The 19,747-nt window shown below is 31.1% G+C and overlaps 2 protein-coding genes across 2 annotated transcripts; one reads left to right on the top strand and one right to left on the bottom strand.

Annotated features, from left to right (window-relative positions):
- Positions 1–1,030: 1,030 nt before the first annotated feature.
- On the bottom strand, positions 1,031–2,009 carry LOC129949989 (protein lin-37 homolog). The gene has a single exon (XM_056061746.1). The coding sequence runs from the start codon at positions 1,809–1,811 to the stop codon at positions 1,095–1,097; it is 717 nt and encodes a 238-aa protein (XP_055917721.1). The 5' UTR covers positions 1,812–2,009; the 3' UTR covers positions 1,031–1,094.
- A 4,138-nt stretch (positions 2,010–6,147) lies between these two features.
- Positions 6,148–19,074, top strand: LOC129950633 (protein germ cell-less). The gene is made up of 6 exons (XM_056062561.1): positions 6,148–6,438; positions 15,309–15,465; positions 15,519–15,739; positions 15,799–16,462; positions 18,451–18,669; positions 18,729–19,074. The coding sequence occupies exons 2-6, from the start codon at positions 15,311–15,313 to the stop codon at positions 19,072–19,074; spliced, it is 1,605 nt and encodes a 534-aa protein (XP_055918536.1). The 5' UTR covers positions 6,148–6,438; positions 15,309–15,310.
- Positions 19,075–19,747: the final 673 nt, after the last annotated feature.

Raw genomic sequence — 19,747 nt, 5'->3', positions numbered from 1 at the left:
TTGAAATTCGTGTTTAAATCTCAGTTCTAGAGTATCCAAAGCAAATTCACTTCAAAAGTATATTTATTTAATTTTTTAAGATCTTTTGTATTCAACGGAAAACCAATTTTGAAAGAAATGAAATGCACGACTAGATCGCAAGAGCTTGATAATTTCTTCCAAAAAGTCTGTTTAAATTTAATAATACAATTGAAGGTTAGTTTAAGGAATTCAAAGGCAACTTAATATATAATTGATGATCTCTTATTCAAGGTTTATTCTTAAGAACCTGAATATTTTCTCTTTTTCTTAGAACCAATTTTTATGAAAATAATTTAAAGCATGACTAAAGTTTTTTCTAGTTCTAAATTGAGCGAAAATCAAGATTTGAGTTGTTTTAGACAGCAAACAAACCACTTTTTGGTGCATGTCGTTAAATTACTAATTAATCTTTAAATGAAATATTTACATATACAACTTAACTGTATAAGCTTTTTGGCTCACATGACGCCCCCCCCTGGATCAATTGGTCAAAAGTTGATGAGTTTGTGCTGTGTTTTTGGAATAGGGCTGAATATCCGATTCATATTATGTTCTTAGTCCAATCTTCAGTCAAAAGTAGTACTTTTGGCAACAAAGTTTTAAGAAGAAAAATGCAAATGTTGTTTTCATATATAAAATTAATAATTCAAAATATAATGGGGGTCATATCCATTAACGCAATACGATTAGTTTTGAATTGAAGGGAATTAATACGAAAAAGCAAAACAAATTATTTCCCAGGGGGGTCAGTCTTTTCTAGTATACACCTCCGCCGATCCGTAATTAGTGTTATAAAGGTACATCTTTTTAAAAGTAAATCTCTTCTCTTCGCCGTATCCTCCCAGTTATGGAAATTATTTAGTAGACGCTATTGGGATTGGGAAGAGAGGTGAAATAATTCAAAATCAAAATTGTTATTAAACCACCTGGAGGAGGCCTCAAGCTAATTGCCCCAATTTGCTCAACGAGGGGATTGAACAGTTGGTGACTCAAAAAATACAACCACAAGTAATTGTCTACAAAATTGGCATGTCTGTAGTATCTTTTTATATTTAATAGGTATATAGTATTAATCAACATTTGTACAATGCATCAATAATTTGAAAATTGAGTTCGTATTTTTGTTCTTGATAACTTTTCGTATGATTCACCCACTGTTCACGGACTTTCTTCCACTTTTGTTTATGTGCAGCTAACAACTGTGCCTTGGAAGCACCTTTCAAGCTTAACTCAGTCTTTTTTCTAGCGGCATCATCTTCATCATCTAACAAGGAAGAAGGAATTCTTGGTAGATCTGTACTCAGTGGTGCGGGCATTGCTGTTATTTCATCCAATTCCCGATTCTGGAGCTTTTCCAATACCTCCCCTCCATCATTTTCTCGAATCTCAGGGTCAGGTGATCTTCGGCTTCTATAACTCTTGATTGTAGTCGACCGAGGAGTATTATCCATCCAAGCACGACAAATCGGGTATAAGGGAGTGCTCTCGTCGTATTTTGACAAATCCAAGCTCCTGTCGAATAACTTCATAACAAAACTTTCGTGAATTTGATTTTGGTGCTGATCGGGGTAGCTTGAACTTGCAGAAACTTCATCAGCATCTTCTGGTTCGGTTTTAAATTTCTTAGGTCGCCCACGATGCTTTTCTTTGTCCGGCACATCTGGCAAGATTGTTTCCTCGTCTTCGCTGTTTATGACCAAATCGTGGAGTGCATTCTTAAGACGTCCACGAGCCATTTGCACTTCGTTCGGTTTCCTTTTGTATGTATATCTCACCGATGAGCTATTCATTACAACTTTGTGAATTAAATTACTATTTTTATTAGTATATATTCGAATATGATTGAAGGCGAGTTTTAATATCACAATATTGTTTCTAAATTTGTATTGTTGACAAATTTTAAACTTTGGTTCAATGTTCAATTTGAGATGTTTCGTTTTGTAGATATTTAATAGAAGAAATATTTACTTTTCTGAACTTGGAAGGTTTGCCTTTCGACTTGATAAATGAGAACCATATATTATTCCAAAACCTTTCCAATTACACTATGTTTACATTTCGTTTTATTGCCTGTTAGTAAGTCAGTGCGACTCAACAGATTAACTTTGCCCGATGGCGAGACAGATTTGTAGCTAAACCCATTCAAATTATAAAGTTAAGAACATCACAAGATCTAAAATTTAGGACAGCACAAATTTTTCAAACACTATATCAAAGTACACCACTAGGTACTTTTATATGCTTTTTTTTGACATTTATGGTATAATGTCACTGAATATCGTTGTGGTAAATCTGTCAGTTATTTTGGAAGTTTGGCAGTAAGGCTAGGCGCGCACATGCAGCTTTTAGTTTCAAAACTGTTTGGTTTCTAAACTGAGCACTATAGACTTATATGAGTGTCTGCGCACATGCTGAAACCATTCTGTCGCCAATTTGAGCAACTTCTTAGTTTGTGTTTTGAAACAAACTAGACGATCACCTCAAACCTATTCCTTAATTGGGCTCTCCATTGAACATTTCCGATGACAGAACTATCGGCCTGTCATCAGGTAATCCAATAAAGACCAACAATCCAACATCCAGTCCATGATTTGGCCATTGTAGTTTGGATTTTTTCAAGCGGATGAAAATCCTTTCATCAAATTTGACGTTTGTGTTTTATCTAATGGTGAGCGCCCATTTTTAACAATCTTTTTGACATTCAAATTTTATTTCGTTTAGATTGTCGTCGAGTGCGGTCATACCTACATATTTTTAACATTAAGTAAGTGACATTAATAAGAAAAGTGAAATTTGAAATAAAAGGACAAAACTGAAGTACCTACGAGCAGCGTAAGTCAATGAAAAAAAATGTGGCATTTGAGGTTGCTCATGGCAAGACATAATAATTAATACGCCCAGTCAAAAAAAAAAAAAACACTGGATTTCGGATGAGATTCCGGAAGATTAGTTTGTGTCACAAGAAATTATAGGTTACTGCACGGACATTCAACTAAACCATTGAATAATTTTCTGTTTTCTGTGTTTGTTGTGAAAAGAAAATTTATTTCAAACTTAATTAAATAATTTCATATCAAATATTTTGCGTCAATTTTGTTGATCTTAAACTTTTGAATTAAAAAGAAAATATTCATTTTCAGGTATAGTGGATCACAAAATTTGTGTATCGGAGCTAGCTCAAAATAAGATCAATTTACTCAGAAATAATGAATCGAGTGAATGACTCATAGAAATGAACTTTATTTACAGTCGCAAGTTTTCTTCAGGTAAACTAACAATCTTTATTTAAAAAAAATGTATATAATGGAATTCTCTAAACTGATGAATAGTTTTACAGTGCATAAGGTTTTATATAGCCTATTGACGCTACATACACTCTATGTAACGTTGCATAAATTAGTACTTTAAAAAAGAAAAAACAATAGGGAAATATATTCCATATAGCTGTCATTAAGAAGCTTAAATGTGTACATTCAAAAAGTTAATGCAAAAAGTAGAAAATACACACATATGGTAGTGACATCTATCTCTGAAAAAGCTTACGAAGGTTGTGTTTAGTATTTTAAAATTATAATATAATTTGTCTATATTAGCTTAACTTAACTTTTGTATTCAAACATTCTAATGCCATCTTGAGGCTATGACTAACGTTTAAGAAAACAGCGTAATGATAACCATAGAGGAAATATATTATAATTATTATAATATATTTCCTCTATGATGATAACACTATAGATTTCATATACAAAGATATTATGTCAATATCTGTCATAAGAAAGGTGTGTTAACCAATTACATTAGTTCTGAGAGACAACTATTATTCAATTTCAACTTTTATAACATGTATTGCTGGTTTGGAAGCTAGGGTCATATTAACGTTTGACTTTTATGTTATGGATATGAGAGGTAGAAATTTGCAATAGTTTAGTAAAAGACAAAAGATTTTTTCACTATTTGAAGTTGAATTTGGTTAAGATTTAAAAAAAAAGCATATTGCGATTCGTCCCATAAAGTCCATAATACCAAAGGCTGATGGGATTCAATCTTTTATAAACTTTGAAGTTTGGGACTAATTGTATTAAAAAAATTACAACGGCATTTATATTTATATTTATTGTATTTGTTTATAGAGAGTTTATGACTTAAACTAAAATTGCTTTTGCCATATCTCTCAAAAGATTTTGATTTTGTTTTAAACGTACATCCTTCAGAGCCTTGCACATGAGAGCGAACAACTAATGAACGAATGGACGAACAAACGTGATTTTACACATTTCAAAAAGCCAATTTCAAACAAAAACACATTTAAATTATTAGAAACCAATTGATACTCATGTTAGGATAATAAAATTTGCATTTTGTTCTCTAAAACAAGACAATTTTGTAAAAACAATTTGGCAGTAACGAACTGCAGTTTGGTTGCTACGAACTGTCAAACTCTATTCGCGTTCCACATACCATCCACACTGCAACGAATAAATTGTTCGCGCTCAACTTAACCCCAAAATTATACCTCCCTTGTTTTGTTTGTTGAATGGGGTAGTTATAAATTGACAATTCGTCGCTGTCTGGAAATAGAAACAAAGCTCATGTGAAAGAAAAGTCAAAATGTGCGAACATCCACAGTTCGCTGTTTGTAGGTCATGTGCAAGATGCTTTACTCCATATGTTGCTTTTCTACTAATGTATTTACACACGCGCATGACATGCATCTAAACAGTTGTAAATATACAAAGAAGAATAAAAGGCAGGGAGATAAAAGGTTGATTTACATGTGTTTGCATTTGATTTCTGCAATGAAAGGATTCTACAAGTAAAATTAATGTTTGTAAGATGAAGAAAAAAGTCTTAAATGCAGAAAATTGTCATTTTTTTAAAGGAAATTCTATAAATGTAAAAGTCATGCTTATAGTGCAGACAAATATGTTCATCTTTATTATAACATTTTCGTCTGCATCTATTGGCTTGCACATGAGAGCGAACAACGAATGAAAAAATGGACTAACAAACGTATTTTTACATATTTCAAAAAGTCAATTTCAATCAAAAACACATTTAAATGATAAGAAACCAATTGACATTCATTTTAGAATAATACAATTTGTATTTTGCCTTCTGAAACAAGACAATTTTGTAAAAACAATTTGGTAGTAACGAATTGCAGTTTGTTTAGTACGAACTGTCAACCTCTATTCGTGTTCCACATACCATCCACACTGCAACGAATAAATTGTTCGCGCTCAACTTAACCTCATAATTATACCACTCTTGTTTTATTTGTTGAAAAGGGTAATTATAAATTGACGATTCGTTGCTGTCTGTGAATAGAAATAAACCTCATGTGAAAGAAAAGCCAAAATATGCAAACATCCACAGTTCGCAGTTGACACAATTTTGCAAGTGTGACAAAGCTTTACATTTTTACTCTATTTTTCAATTTTGTTATGTTGCATTTACGTTTTTACGTTTTGTGGCACTTTTTTTTAAGAATTTCATTAAAGTTTCACAGAAATTGTAAGGTTCATGCATTTAATTGGCTGTTTGACATAAAACTTCAAATGACAGTTCTCCACTAACGTGTCCTTCATAATTATATCAGAGGAATGTATATGTATATAATTTGCTCAGCGTTTAGCTCTGATCGCTCATAGATTTCCTCAGATACATCAATTTTAAGATTTCGATTGACATATAAATTTAAGTTCAACTGGAAGTTGAAATGCCACATTCAACAATCCAACCTGAATATAACTCAAACCTATTGCCTCTCATATAAACATCGTATGCTTTCACAATCCATCTAGTTTAGTAGCAGTAGGGGTAGGTGTGATTCTAGTCAAAAACACTCTATATAAAGATATAAATCCCCGGTAGACATCTTGGTTTGCCTACAAGCTAAACCGGAAATCAGCCTCATAAACTTTTTCATAGTGTGCGTGTAATTTCTCCTCCAATTTATTAAATTTCCCCAAAAAACTCAGTAAGTGTGTCTATGTATGCGTGAAAACACGTCAATTTTTTCTCGTTGAATTCGTTCACATTACAAATACAACAATGTAAACAAATGGGTTTTGGAGGGTGATACGTACGAAGGATTTATATCTTTACTAGAGTGTTTTTGATTCTAGTCTTCTTTTTCATTCATCTCTTCTCTTGGAAAAAATAGTTTATCAAGTACAAAACACCCAATTCCATTCCAGAAAATTGCAAAATTTATTTATTTCTATTAATATAAAATAGCTTTTTAATTAATCACTTTCTTATTAGTGTATGGTTTGCTTATTTATGGAATAAATGCCTTCAATTATTTCAATACTTTTCATGTAATAAGAAACAATTAAAAAGATTTTGAGTGGTTCGTTCAATGTTGAAAGTTGTTTACCTTCTGAGTTCTATTTGTGTACAATTCAGACAACAGTAAGTTTTATTTTTAATCTTTTCAACAAATCAATTCGTATTTAAACATTGCACAGAAATAAAAACATTCCAATCTTCACGATGTCGTCATTCTTTACTGCAAGATGTCTTCTTTTTTTGTTTACAAAATGTTAACCTTCCCTTCGGCCTTGCTATTCTTGTTATGATTGTATTGATTGGCTAGTTCAGTTCTTTGGGTATGTCTACCGTAGTTATTTATCCCAGATAGATTAACACATCTGTCTAAGGTAATAGTTAATTTCATTAATATATTCCAAACAAGACTAACCGAAACTACCTTTATTAATTTTTTATTAATAAAAGGGTTGGTATTGTTAAAAAAATGTATATTCGTAAATAATGGGAATCAGGGTATCTAATTGCAAAATTAAACTTGTGGCACTTGTACTCTTTCAAATTAAACAATATGCATATTTATATAAATATTTACTGTGTAAAATTTTGGTAAGTACAAAAATTATTAATCTTCATACCTATTTGCTCGCCAAAGTATTACAGTTATCTTAAAAGCTGAAATTGTAGAGTTAAAAATAGATATGTATGATTACATAGGTCCATTGACTATTAACATAATTTTTTGATGAAGTCACCTTCCAATAGTTGTCTTAAAAATTTTAAACTACTTTCAACTGTTGAAAATGTGTTAAATCCCATTTCTTCTCACAAAAAATGGCAAGCAATTGACTAAGTAAATTACAAATGTAAGAATTGTGTCGTTAATTTTTTGTATTAATTTTTAATGTTTGTTATGACGTTGTGAGATTACAATCAAATTTAGTTTGGACGTTTTTTTGCTTTTTAAATAGTTATAAATTAACAGACACCCACGCTGTGAATATGAGTTTGATAGTATATCAAATTCCGACCAAAAAGTTGTTGCAATTGTTTAAATTGTACCCGTGCCTGCATACATCAGAGCTGCTGTAAACAAAATCTTGTTGTATTATTATTGGTATTTCAATCACGATGATTTTAATAATGCAGGCAATGTGCCCTTAAATGGACAAACAAGTTTTCGCTTTTTGACCTACTTTGTATCTTCGATACAAAATGTTTTATACCTATCATATATTTTTTTCCTGTTCTTTATCATGGATTTGAAGTGAGGTGAGAACCTTATGAATATTAATTAAACATTAAATACAAAAAATGCATATGCATGTAGTCCAAACAAAATAAATATACGGATTGTTTTGATTTCGTTGAAGCACATAAATTATGTATACATTGTTAAAACTATTTAACAATACATTGTCATTGAATTTATTCATGATTGAGAGATCAAAATTAAATGTATTTATTTCGATTTATAGTATTTCCGTTTGTTTGCCTATTTTTCATAAAATATTGTTTTTTTCCCGAATATAATAAACTCCAGAAAATAGTAATAAATTGTCAAATTAAATTGTATTAATGAGATAGTTTAATGGTTAGGGTGTTTATTAAGGTTGTAGTTACAACATATTTGAGGAATACAACGGAGTTTACCATTTGAATAGTCAACAAATAAATATACGGATTGGTATATCATCATTTTGATGAGTCAACTTGTTTCAGTGTTTAAGCAAAAGCACACAAAAACAGCCACTGTTCCATTCCAAATGATCCAACCGTGCCTTCTTTTATAATTATTTTAAAACGTGCGCAAATTAATAATATGTCTTACATCAGCTAATTTTGTTTGACTTAAATTATTTACATCCACAGTCAACATATGTGATGTTCAATTGAGATATTCGCGTTTTTACATACAAAATTTTTAATTGATGTTATTTGTACGTACTTGTCAAAATATATTAATTTGATAGTAAGTAAATGAATTTCATTATTGCTTTTCAAATAAATTACAATTAATAAACAATTATATTAACTTTAATATGCAGAGAATGACAATTAAAAAAAAAATAGGCTGTTGGCGATGCGCACTGATAACTTCCCATCCTGTCTGTCCATCTGTCTGCTAAAATTTAACACAATGTTCATAACAATATATTGCGTGAGAGAAATAATTTAAAGTCATTTCCTTTATTTGTTCTCCTAATACTTGATTAGAAAACCATTTCTTATCATTTTTAAAATTTTTTTTTTAGGTTTTCGAGTTTTGTTAAAAAAAAGTTCTTAGTTGAGTTAAGAAATTAAATTAGATTAATTAAAGTTACCAACAATATTTTCCATATGATAAAAAAGTTTGATTTTAAAATCTATTTTTGTTAACGAGATTTTTAATCGAAAAACAATTTTTACTAATTTTAGAATCATTTCTTATATACAAAAATACAGATTGAATTTTTTTAAGAAAATGTAAAACAGAATGAAAATGAATACCTTCATTTATTCACATAATATCGAACATCAATGATTACCAATTTTGCGTACTATTTTTGTAGATTTTAATTTGTATGAAAAATTTACGGATTTTTATAAAAAAAAATTACTAAATGTCGAAAACAATATTTTCTATAAGATGAAATTAGTTTGAAACCAAAATCTTAACTCTTTGAAAAGAGTCTAAAACAATTTTTATTAATTTTTTTAGGTTTTTACTTTTGGAAAAAAAAAATGCAAAATATCACAAAACGTTATTTTGAAGATTAAATCATTTTTTGTTCGTCAAATATTTGAGGTGACAATTATTTTTGTCAGTTTTTTTATTTCAAAATTATATCAGTATATATAAAATTTAAATCAAGTTGCTAGTTCTTGAGATATTTTGGGTTTCATCTGTGCACTTCTTACAAAATAAACTTATTTTCGAAAGTACCAGAAATTCCAAAGATGAAACGCTTAATAGGAACATCAAACTACTATCTGAATTTTTCGAAAACTTCGGCCTTTTTGTGCTGAATGGGTTGACAAAAGGTGATGAATATGGTGAATTTACATTTTATCAGCGGTCAAGGAAAATCAGTTATTTACCTATTTGCAACGTATGGAGAATGGGGCAATGTAATAAGAGATTTTAAGGTGCTACTGGGCAATTTCTCGGCTCACTTGCCAATTGTTGTTGAAACAGAATTCGAAGAACGAGAACAACAAAGTGTGGATGCAAGACAAAGCTGACAGGTACAAAGCTCTTCTAAATCACAACTTTAATCAACAGCCACAAAAGAACAAATTGAAAACAATATAATAAGAGTAGTATATGCTTATCAGCAGGGAACCACACTTTTGTTCATTTTACTCCTAAAAACAAACGGTATGATAGCGATTACAATAAATTACGCAAACTCTCATTTAAATATTTTAAGCTCTTAAAAGCAACGAATTCTGAGTATTATAAGAATACGTACATAAGGGCCAACAAAGATTTAAAACAGCTTTGCGCTACTAAGAAAATAAGCTACAACATAAACCTTGCACATCAGCTACAGCTTAGTAAAAATTCAAATGAATTTTGGCAAAACGTTCGTGAGCGTGAGGCGGAAAAGTATGAGTTCAGACTCTAGGAGCTCTTTTTAAAACTCTGTTGTCGGAACACGTGTGTTTCCGAACTGAACTGCTATCATTAAGTGAATTGGAAATAACTCTCACGAAAATGAAAAACACCAAAGCACCTGGAAGCGATAAAAAATTCACACAATAGCTTAAGGACCTACATTCTGGATTTCTTCAATCGCCTCTATGAGAATACTTGTGTTCCTTCAAATTTCACTAAAACCCTCATTTTCATAATATTTAAGAAAGGAGATCCTAATCATCCTGATAACTATAGGGAAATATCCATTCTCAACTCGCTTAGAAAGATATTTGCTAGAATTCTTTAGAAAGATTATCTAGCTGGACTGAAAGAACTAATCTTCTCAACATATTTCAAGCTGGCTTCCGCTCTGGGTTCACATTTTTGCATTGACTAGCTTAGCTAGAAATCAGATTGAAAAAAATAAAAAAACTTTGTCTGTTTTGTTGATTTCAAAGCTGCATTCCACACAGTAAACAGACAGGCTTTGCTTTATAAGCTTTCAAATATGGGAGCATCCCGAACATTTTTGATGATTTATTTTCAATTTCTGAAATCTTCAAACGCGGCTGTATGGGATGGATCTAAACTGTAAGAGTGGTTCGAAACAACGGCAGGCGTTTCACAAGGATGCATTTTGAGCCTTCTGATATTCGTTCTGTTGGTAACGATTTGGTATTACTAGCCGACAATCCTTTTTCACTGCAACTTCAAATTAATAAATAACAGTCGTACTGTCAAACATGGGATCTAAAAATTAACGTTCAAAAAACATAAGCAACGATATTTGAAAACCGACAATGTAGAAGAGCCCCTGAAGAAGCCTGGAGGCTTGGTAGCGAACGGATTGAATGTAAACGTGAATTCAAATATCTAGGAGTTCTGTTTACATATAACTTAAACTTTTCCAAGCACGCCAAGAAAAAAAGCAGTGAAGCTAAGTTAGCACATAAATTATGTATACATTGTTAAAACTATTTAACAATACATTGTCATTGAATTTATTCATGATTGAGAGATCAAAATTAAATGTATTTATTTCGATTTATAGTATTTCCGTTTGTTTGCCTATTTTTCATAAAATATTGTTTTTTTCCCGAATATAATAAACTCCAGAAAATAGTAATAAATTGTCAAATTAAATTGTATTAATGAGATAGTTTAATGGTTAGGGTGTTTATTAAGGTTGTAGTTACAACATATTTGAGGAATACAACGGAGTTTACCATTTGAATAGTCAACAAATAAATATACGGATTGGTATATCATCATTTTGATGAGTCAACTTGTTTCAGTGTTTAAGCAAAAGCACACAAAAACAGCCACTGTTCCATTCCAAATGATCCAACCGTGCCTTCTTTTATAATTATTTTAAAACGTGCGCAAATTAATAATATGTCTTACATCAGCTAATTTTGTTTGACTTAAATTATTTACATCCACAGTCAACATATGTGATGTTCAATTGAGATATTCGCGTTTTTACATACAAAATTTTTAATTGATGTTATTTGTACGTACTTGTCAAAATATATTAATTTGATAGTAAGTAAATGAATTTCATTATTGCTTTTCAAATAAATTACAATTAATAAACAATTATATTAACTTTAATATGCAGAGAATGACAATTAAAAAAAAAATAGGCTGTTGGCGATGCGCACTGATAACTTCCCATCCTGTCTGTCCATCTGTCTGCTAAAATTTAACACAATGTTCATAACAATATATTGCGTGAGAGAAATAATTTAAAGTCATTTCCTTTATTTGTTCTCCTAATACTTGATTAGAAAACCATTTCTTATCATTTTAAAATTTTTTTTTTAGGTTTTCGAGTTTTGTTAAAAAAAAGTTCTTAGTTGAGTTTTTCTAAGAAATTAAATTAGAATAATTAAAGTTACCAACAATATTTTCCATATGATGAAAAAGGTTGATTTTAAAATCTATTTTTGCTAACAAGATATTTAATCGAAAACAAATTTTTACTAATTTTAGTAGTATTTCTTTTATACAAAAATACATATTGAATTTTTTTTAAAAAAATGTAAAACAGAATGAAAATGAATACCTTCATTGATTCACATAATATCGAACATCAATGTTTACCAATTTTGCGTACTATTTTTGTAGATTTTAATTTGTATGAAAAATTTACGGATTTTTATAAAAAAAAATTACTAAATTTCGAAAACAATATTTTCTATAAGATGAAATTAGTTTGAAGCCAAAATCTTAACTCTTTGAAAAGAGTCTAAAACAATTTTTATTAATTTTTTTAGGTTTTTACTTTTGGAAAAAAAAATGCAAAATATCAAAAAACGTTATTTTGAAGATTAAATCATTTTTTGTTCGTCAAATATTTGAGGTGACAATTATTTTTGTCAGTTTTTTTATTTCAAAATTATATCAGTATATATAAAATTTAAATCAAGTTGCTAGTTGTTGAGATATTTTGGGTTTCATCTGTGCACTTCTTACAAAATCAACTTATTTTCAAAACGTTCGTGAAGTTAGCGGGTGGCGGAAAAGTATGAATGTAACTCTCGAAGCTCAGACTCTAGGAGCTCATTTTAAAACTCTGTTGTCGGCTGAAGAGAATCTTTCATACTTTCATACTGCGTTACAGAACACGTGTGTTTCCGACTTGGACTGCTCAATGTCATTAAGTGAATTGGAAATAACTCTCACGAAAATGAAAAACAACAACACACAATATCATTAGGTAAATTGGAAATAACTCTCACGAAAATTAAAAACACCAAAGCACCTGGAAGCGATGGAATACCAGTAGAGTTTTTCAAAAATTCAAACAATAGCTTAAGGACCTACATTCTGGATCAACCTCAATACTCATCAACCGCCTCTATGAGAATGCTTGTGTGTGTTCCTTCAAATTTTACTAAAGCCCTCATTTTAACAATACTTAAGAAAGGAGATCCTAATCATCCTGAGAACTACAGGGGAATATCCATTCTCCACGCTTAGAAAGATATTTGCTAGAATTTTTTATGAAAGATTATCTAGCTGGACTGAGAGAACAAATCTTCTCAACATATTTCAAGCTAGCTTCCGCTCTGGGTTAACATTTTTGCATTGACTAGCTTAGCTAGAAATCAGATTGAAAAAAATAAAAAACTTTGTCTGTTTCGTTAATTTCAAAGCGGCATTCGACACAGTAAACAGACAGGCTTTGCTCTATAAGCTTTCAAATATGGGATCATCACGAACATTTTTGATGCTTTATTTTCAATTTCTGAAATCTTCAAACGCAGCTGTATGGGATGGATCTAAACTGTCAGAGTGGTTCGAAACAACGGCAGGCGTTTCACAAGGATGCATTTTGAGCCTTCTGATATTCGCTCTGTTTGTTTATGATATTCCTTATATTCTACAGGGTAGCGTTATCTTTGCGGGAACTATCATCAAAGTTTTGCTCTATGCTGACGATTTGGTATTCCTAGCCGACAATCCTTTTTCACTGCAACATCAAATTAATAAATTACCGTCGTACTGTCAAACATGGGATCTGAAAATTACCGTTCAAAAAACTAAAACAATGATATTTTGAAACCGACAATTTAGAAGAGCTCCTGAAGACGCCTGGAGGCTTGATAGCGATTGGATTGAATGTGTACGTGAATTCAAGTATCTAGGAGTTCTGTTTACATATAACTTAAACTTTTCCAAGCACGACAAGAAAGAAAGCAGTAAAGCTAAGTTAGCATTGAATTCAATGTAGCCGACTTTTTTGGCAAATCCCGATATTGACCATGCGTCAAAATTCAAGGTCAATCAACACCTGTATGTGCTATGGGATACAAGCATTTGGGGTTACTCCCTTCGAAGAGTTTGAGTTAGTCCAAAGACATTTTCTTAAACGCATCTTTCGTTTGCCGAACTCCACGCCGACCTACGCGATTCATGTCGAAACAAGATTACCACCAATCTATATAAGAAACCTTAAGGCTACTTCCGACTATTATACGAGAGTGATGAGAAGAAGTGATACCGGTCTTCATAAATTGATATTGGTTAGACTATTGCAAACAAATGCATCACCTTTCAGGGAATAGAACCAGCTGACCCTATCTCATGACGTCGCGTTTTCAATAACTGAACGAAATCTGCATGAGTGGTATGACTTGTTTGCGACTATCATCTCAAGAATAGATGATTTGATCAACACTTGAGCAGAGCATCATCGTCTTCTTCTAGAAATATTTATAGTAAACTCAATCACCGAATACCTACGGAAAAAAACTATTTTAATGTTAAAAACTCAGTCGATTTAATAAGTACAATTTGTAAAGCAAGGGTGGAAATTCTCAACCTTAATTTCATCCCCCAAAGAGTTCATTTGCAGCAAATTTGTAACCTGTATAACAGAAGAGAACTAGAAGATGTTTATCACTTTATAGCTGTTTTCCCAATTTTGAAAGAAATTCGGCGATTGTATTTCCAAAAAAGTTTTTTGCTTATCAATAGTCTTCACGAAATATTAAAACGTGCTCGTGGGTGGTATAAATTGTACAAATTTTGTAAACATGCTCAAATGTACCGTAATAGTTTCTAAAATAACAGGTATGCTCTACATTATTACTTTTTGTGTTTCAAATCACCATCACGATTTGAAGGTGATAAAGAATTTATAATAACAATAATAATATTTTGGGTTTACCAAAATTTTCATTTTTTTTTAAACTACTATGGCAAAATACCCACTCAATTTGTTTTATAGTCCTTTCTGCATCTTTTAACATTATTATCTGTTTACAAAAATATTTATTTGAAGTCGATATTTCTACTGTTTCTTGAAATAAGGACGCCGAAAAAAGCTTCGCGAACTTCTAGGAATTTAAAACGTCGAGAAATGTAAACATTTCAAATTCGACAAATAGGTACGATTACAGTAACTTCCTATCGAAACGACATTGAGTCGAAAGATGTGCCCATAAAACAAAATGCAAATGCCAGATTGCGTTTATGGTCGCTCGGTCAATCTTTGTCGAGCATCTCATCTCATAATGGAATACGGTTAAAATCTCACTAAAACAGTATGTCTGATTGAGATTTCGACATGTATAAGACTTTTTTAATACGATCGCATGGTCCTATCACCTATTTTCCCTTTCATTTATATTTTAATTTGTTGCTGCATCAAAGCGGAAGAGTCTGAAATAAACACCACCAACGTCCAAAAGTGCAGCGGCACCATTAAAGTCAATCTTAGTAGTTTTTTTTTCTTTAAAAACTCGAAAAACTTTTAAAATTTTAGCTTAGCTTATTGTGACAAATCTTTTAAACAGATCTATGTACATACATTTATAAAGACAATACATCAAAATATTAATATTATTATTAACTACTCTTTATTTTGTTATTTATTTTTTAGCTATGGGTCAAATGGTTGGAGTTCTTAAAGCACCTCTCGAAAAATACTCGGGAAGCGTTTCCAATTTACTTGGAGGAAGAAGAAAACGCAAACTAGTCAGCGGATCAGACGCTGAGCTAAATGACTCAAATAATAGTGAATCTCAAACGCCAAAAAAGCAAGTTAAAATTTTTAATAATCGCACAATATTTTAATGTCATTGTTTCACAGAAAGAAATTACTTACAACAACACAATACATTTATCAAGCGCTCTTTAAAGAGCAGAAAAATTCTGACATATCAGTGATGGCACAGGGAAACATTTGGCATCTCCATAAAGTATATTTATGTCAGAGTCCATACTTTTTCAGTATGTTTAATGGCTCTTGGAAAGAATCATATCAGGATTTTGTTCATATCAAAAATCTTGATTCTAAGATAACCTTAGAGGGTAAGCCAACACATAAAAGTTTTTTTTATTCATTTTAAGTGATTTTTTTTTAACTTTAGCGCTGGACGCTGTTTTTGGATCCATGTATTCAGACGAAATTGAGATCGATCCAAAAGCTGTTATATCTATTTTAGCAACTGCAACTCTTTTCCAACTCGACGGAATAATTGAAAAATGTAGTGAAGTTATGATTGAAACAACAAATGCATCTACTGCAATCAGCTATTATGAAGCTTCCTGTCAATATGGAACAATTAATGTTAAAAAGTCTGCATTTGAGTGGTTGGAAACGAATTTATTGTGTATTTATAATAAAAATACAAAACTGCTTAAGGACATAAACATAGACTTAATGACTGCATTAATATCCAGCCCGGACTTGTATGTTATGCAAACTGAGTTCTCTTTGTATACCCTGATTCGGACGTGGATGTATATGAGATTATTTCCAAATTACGATCCGGAAAATTGCTCTGCTGAGGAAGCAAATGCACCACAGAATTATTTTTCAAATCGACACGATAAAAACTCATTCTTGGAAACGTCAGAAGGCAATCGTTTTATAAAAACTTTTCAAGCTTTGCGTACCGAGTATCTGACTAATCATCATATGGATTTAAAGACTGTACTTGCTGATAATATTATCCCAAAGGAATGGTTAAATTCACATGTTATGAATCATTGGAATTCCATTTTGAAAGTTGACCATCTGCCAGAAGATGGGTAAGTAATTGTTTACTATTTATACATAGACTATCGAAAATTTTACTTTAAGAGTCAAAAAGAAAATTGGTTTTACTTCTTCTTCTTCTTCCACTTAAAAACGAAAGTGGTTGTTCTGCATCGAACGTAAATTTATTATAAGTAAAATGTCCCATTTTCTAGAGCAGTTCTTCGAATTTCAGTAAAGTGTTTTAGGATTTTTATTGACTGATACCGTAAAAGTTGTTTAACACTCTGCAGTTATTTTACTATACTCTTGTATACAAGTTCCACCCAAATTTTGCATATACGACAACACCGAATAAAAGTTTTATCTCCATTACACTTCGATGAGAGCCTGAGACTTCGAGGGATATTTTTCATCTCAAAGAAAATGTGGCTCGTAAAACGGTTTTTTTTCTGGATCTCTAATATAAGTTCTAGCTAATTATTAAAAACAAATAATATCATATATTGCAACCTCTAAGCAGCGATCTTACTGAAATGAAATTATTGATATTTACTGATGGTAATTATCCTTTAATATCTAACCAAACTAAATATCTAAAGATCCATACAAAAATTGTTTGGTTTTACCATAACATTCATGCAAATGTTTATATAAATCATTAAAACTACTGCTTTTCTATTTATCCTACTCTATAGGTCTCTTTCCGACCGAATGGAACATTTAATTTGTCCAGCCTTTCTAAAGTCATGGACACGCTGATCAATTTTCAGCTTAAGAAATATCTCGAAGAATAGAACATTTTTAATGACCAGCAGTAAAACTTTCGTAACTATAGGTCCACTGGTGTTCTCATAGCTTATCTCACTGAAAAGTGGAACATCGCTTTGTAGAGAGTAAGATAATTGCACTTGAGATTTTAAAGACTTTTGATACAGTTTGGCATCAAGATCTTTATGAAAAATGCGTAAATTTGGTTTCTATGAATCTCTTCTTCGTTAGATTAGTAATTACTTTTATTACCGTTCAATTTAAGTTAATACGGCTTCGTCTTGGCTTTCTCTTTCGAATTTTTGTAAATGATCATTTTCGTGGAACTGCAAATCCACTAGCTGACGAAAAGAAGCATCAGCTTTTTTTATTCGTTTTTAGTTTCACATCCTTGTTCTTCGAATGTGGGCTACTAACGGCAGCTTATGATATAAGCTAATTAATGTCTGACCTTGACAGTATGGCCCAATGAAAAATTAAAAACCGTTAGTACATCGAACAGCTAATAGGGTTGTACTTGCATTGAGGTGACTGAACAGCTTTCAGTTCCAGGTAAGTGCGTTACAAAACATCCCTTGTGGAGTGATCACATATTTGAAAAATCTAAAAATGCTCCTACGTGTTTAGGGTTTTCCTTTTAATCCGGCTATAATTAATAAAGTTTTTATTCTTTCGAATCTTGAGTATAATTTTATAATTGGGACTGGCGCTCAAAAAACGTACTTGAATTTCTAAAAGAATTTTAGTTTTAATAGAGGGCCATAAAAATGGTAGCCGATCGTTCTTTTTCTAAGACTTTTGCTACACTTGAACTCGGTCGCAAGTTCTCACGTGTATCATTATTTTGTCGCTATTTAAAAAAAAAAAATGGTTTAGTGCAATAGCGAATTGCATTACGATGCTCAAACAATTCAACCTTAATATCCCTACTTCTAGGAATCCTCATTAGTTTACCCTTGAACTCAATTTCAGACGTAATGGTTGAGTACAGGTATTCACTACACGATTGTAGAATGCATTACAAGGATCAATTATTCCACTCATTATAATGTGCAGACATTCAAAACTGTGTGCATCGGTATTTCCTTTCTAATCCTATCCTCCTATCCTAATTGCTCGCACAATATAAAATCAAAATGGAACGAACTAAAAATATCATAAAGTATCCGCAGCTTTACTCGCTATTTTATGTAGTTTTATTTACCTTCTAACTAATAGTAATAATTTTATTTATTTAAATTAATTCAATTTTTTAAAAATTATGTTACAGCCCACGCCAACTAGATAAAGATATATTCTTCAATAATTGTATGCGATGTGGTCGTATACTTCTCGAGCCCGGCTATCAGAAATGGAGGTGGACCGGATTTAATTTTGGTTTAGATATTATTCTTATCGTAGATTCTAGAGTACTAAGTATAAGGCGGCACCATAGAAACGAACATGAACGTTTGTTAAGTCTTCAAACTAAACGACAGTTTATGATAAGGTAAAACCTTAGGAAATATATTGCTAATTTTTAAACTAATTTATATTTATCAATTAAAGAGTATCTGTAACATCAATTAATTCACAACGTCAACGTGCCTTTACCCAGAAATCTGATATTACTTCCTTATCTTTGGAAAAGAATGAAGAAGTTACGCTCATGCTATTGGACACAAAACTGGTGCATCCTTTATTGATATCGGTGAATCTTCTTGTAGTCACACCTCCTACAAATCAAGGTTTTAAGGAAAACCTGCTTGCTAGTGACGAAACAAATCAGATTCCAATATCAGAAATTGGTGGTGCTAATGTAATTCTTGATGCTGCAACTATACTTTCAGATCCAAGTTCTTCATCAAGTTCATCAAACTCAACATCGTCTTCTTCGAGTCCCTCTTTTGTTTAAATAATTATATCAAAGAACTAATTGAGTGCCTTTATTTGATAAACAGTAATGCTATTTACCAGTGATTATATTATAAAGAAGTAGATAAATACTTTATTTTAAGCGCACTAACAAATTCAACATTAAATAGAATCTTTGTTTTATTCGATTAAGTGAAAATTTCCAGACAAAGAGTAATTTGCGCACAGAACTAAATGAATTAAAATAAGTATTAAATGAAAGTCAATTATTGGTGGTTTTAAAATATCAAATGAAAGATATTTTTCACAGATGTACCATCGTAATTATTTCTATGAACAAAGTTTCATCCTTTTAAGTTAAAAGCAACTAAACTAATCCATAAAGATATAAAAACACTTTTGAATAATTTCGAATAATTCATTCATTTGTAAAGTACCTCCTTCAAAAACTAAGTTTTAAAAATCATTTAAAACATGAATGACCGTTACTTACATGTACATATATAAAAACGAATGAATTCAAGAATAGAAGAGAAAAATACCTAATTTAAATTTATAATGCTAAATTTGTCTATACTTATTGTTAACTTGAATCTATACCGTATTGTTATACTTCCTATATTAATGAAATAGTACCTAATTTTATTTTGAAATTGTATATTTATTAATAAATACGAAATACAAATATATACATCTGTTGGAAAATATCTGTA

Source organism: Eupeodes corollae, chromosome 3 (genome assembly GCF_945859685.1).
Source record: "Eupeodes corollae chromosome 3, idEupCoro1.1, whole genome shotgun sequence".
Lineage (NCBI taxonomy): Eukaryota > Metazoa > Arthropoda > Insecta > Diptera > Syrphidae > Eupeodes > Eupeodes corollae.
This window is presented reverse-complemented; position numbering and strand designations above follow the sequence as displayed.

Bases quoted from the DNA above. Each gene is read 5' to 3' on its own strand.
- LOC129949989 (XM_056061746.1), bottom strand. From the start codon at position 1,811: ATGAATAGCTCATCGGTGAGATATACATACAAAAGGAAACCGAACGAA.
- LOC129950633 (XM_056062561.1), top strand. From the start codon at position 15,311: ATGGGTCAAATGGTTGGAGTTCTTAAAGCACCTCTCGAAAAATACTCG. The intron at 15,466-15,518 runs GCAAGTTAAAAT...ATTGTTTCACAG, and splicing joins GAATCTCAAACGCCAAAAAA to AAAGAAATTACTTACAACAA. The intron at 15,740-15,798 runs GTAAGCCAACAC...TTTTAACTTTAG, and splicing joins TTCTAAGATAACCTTAGAGG to CGCTGGACGCTGTTTTTGGA.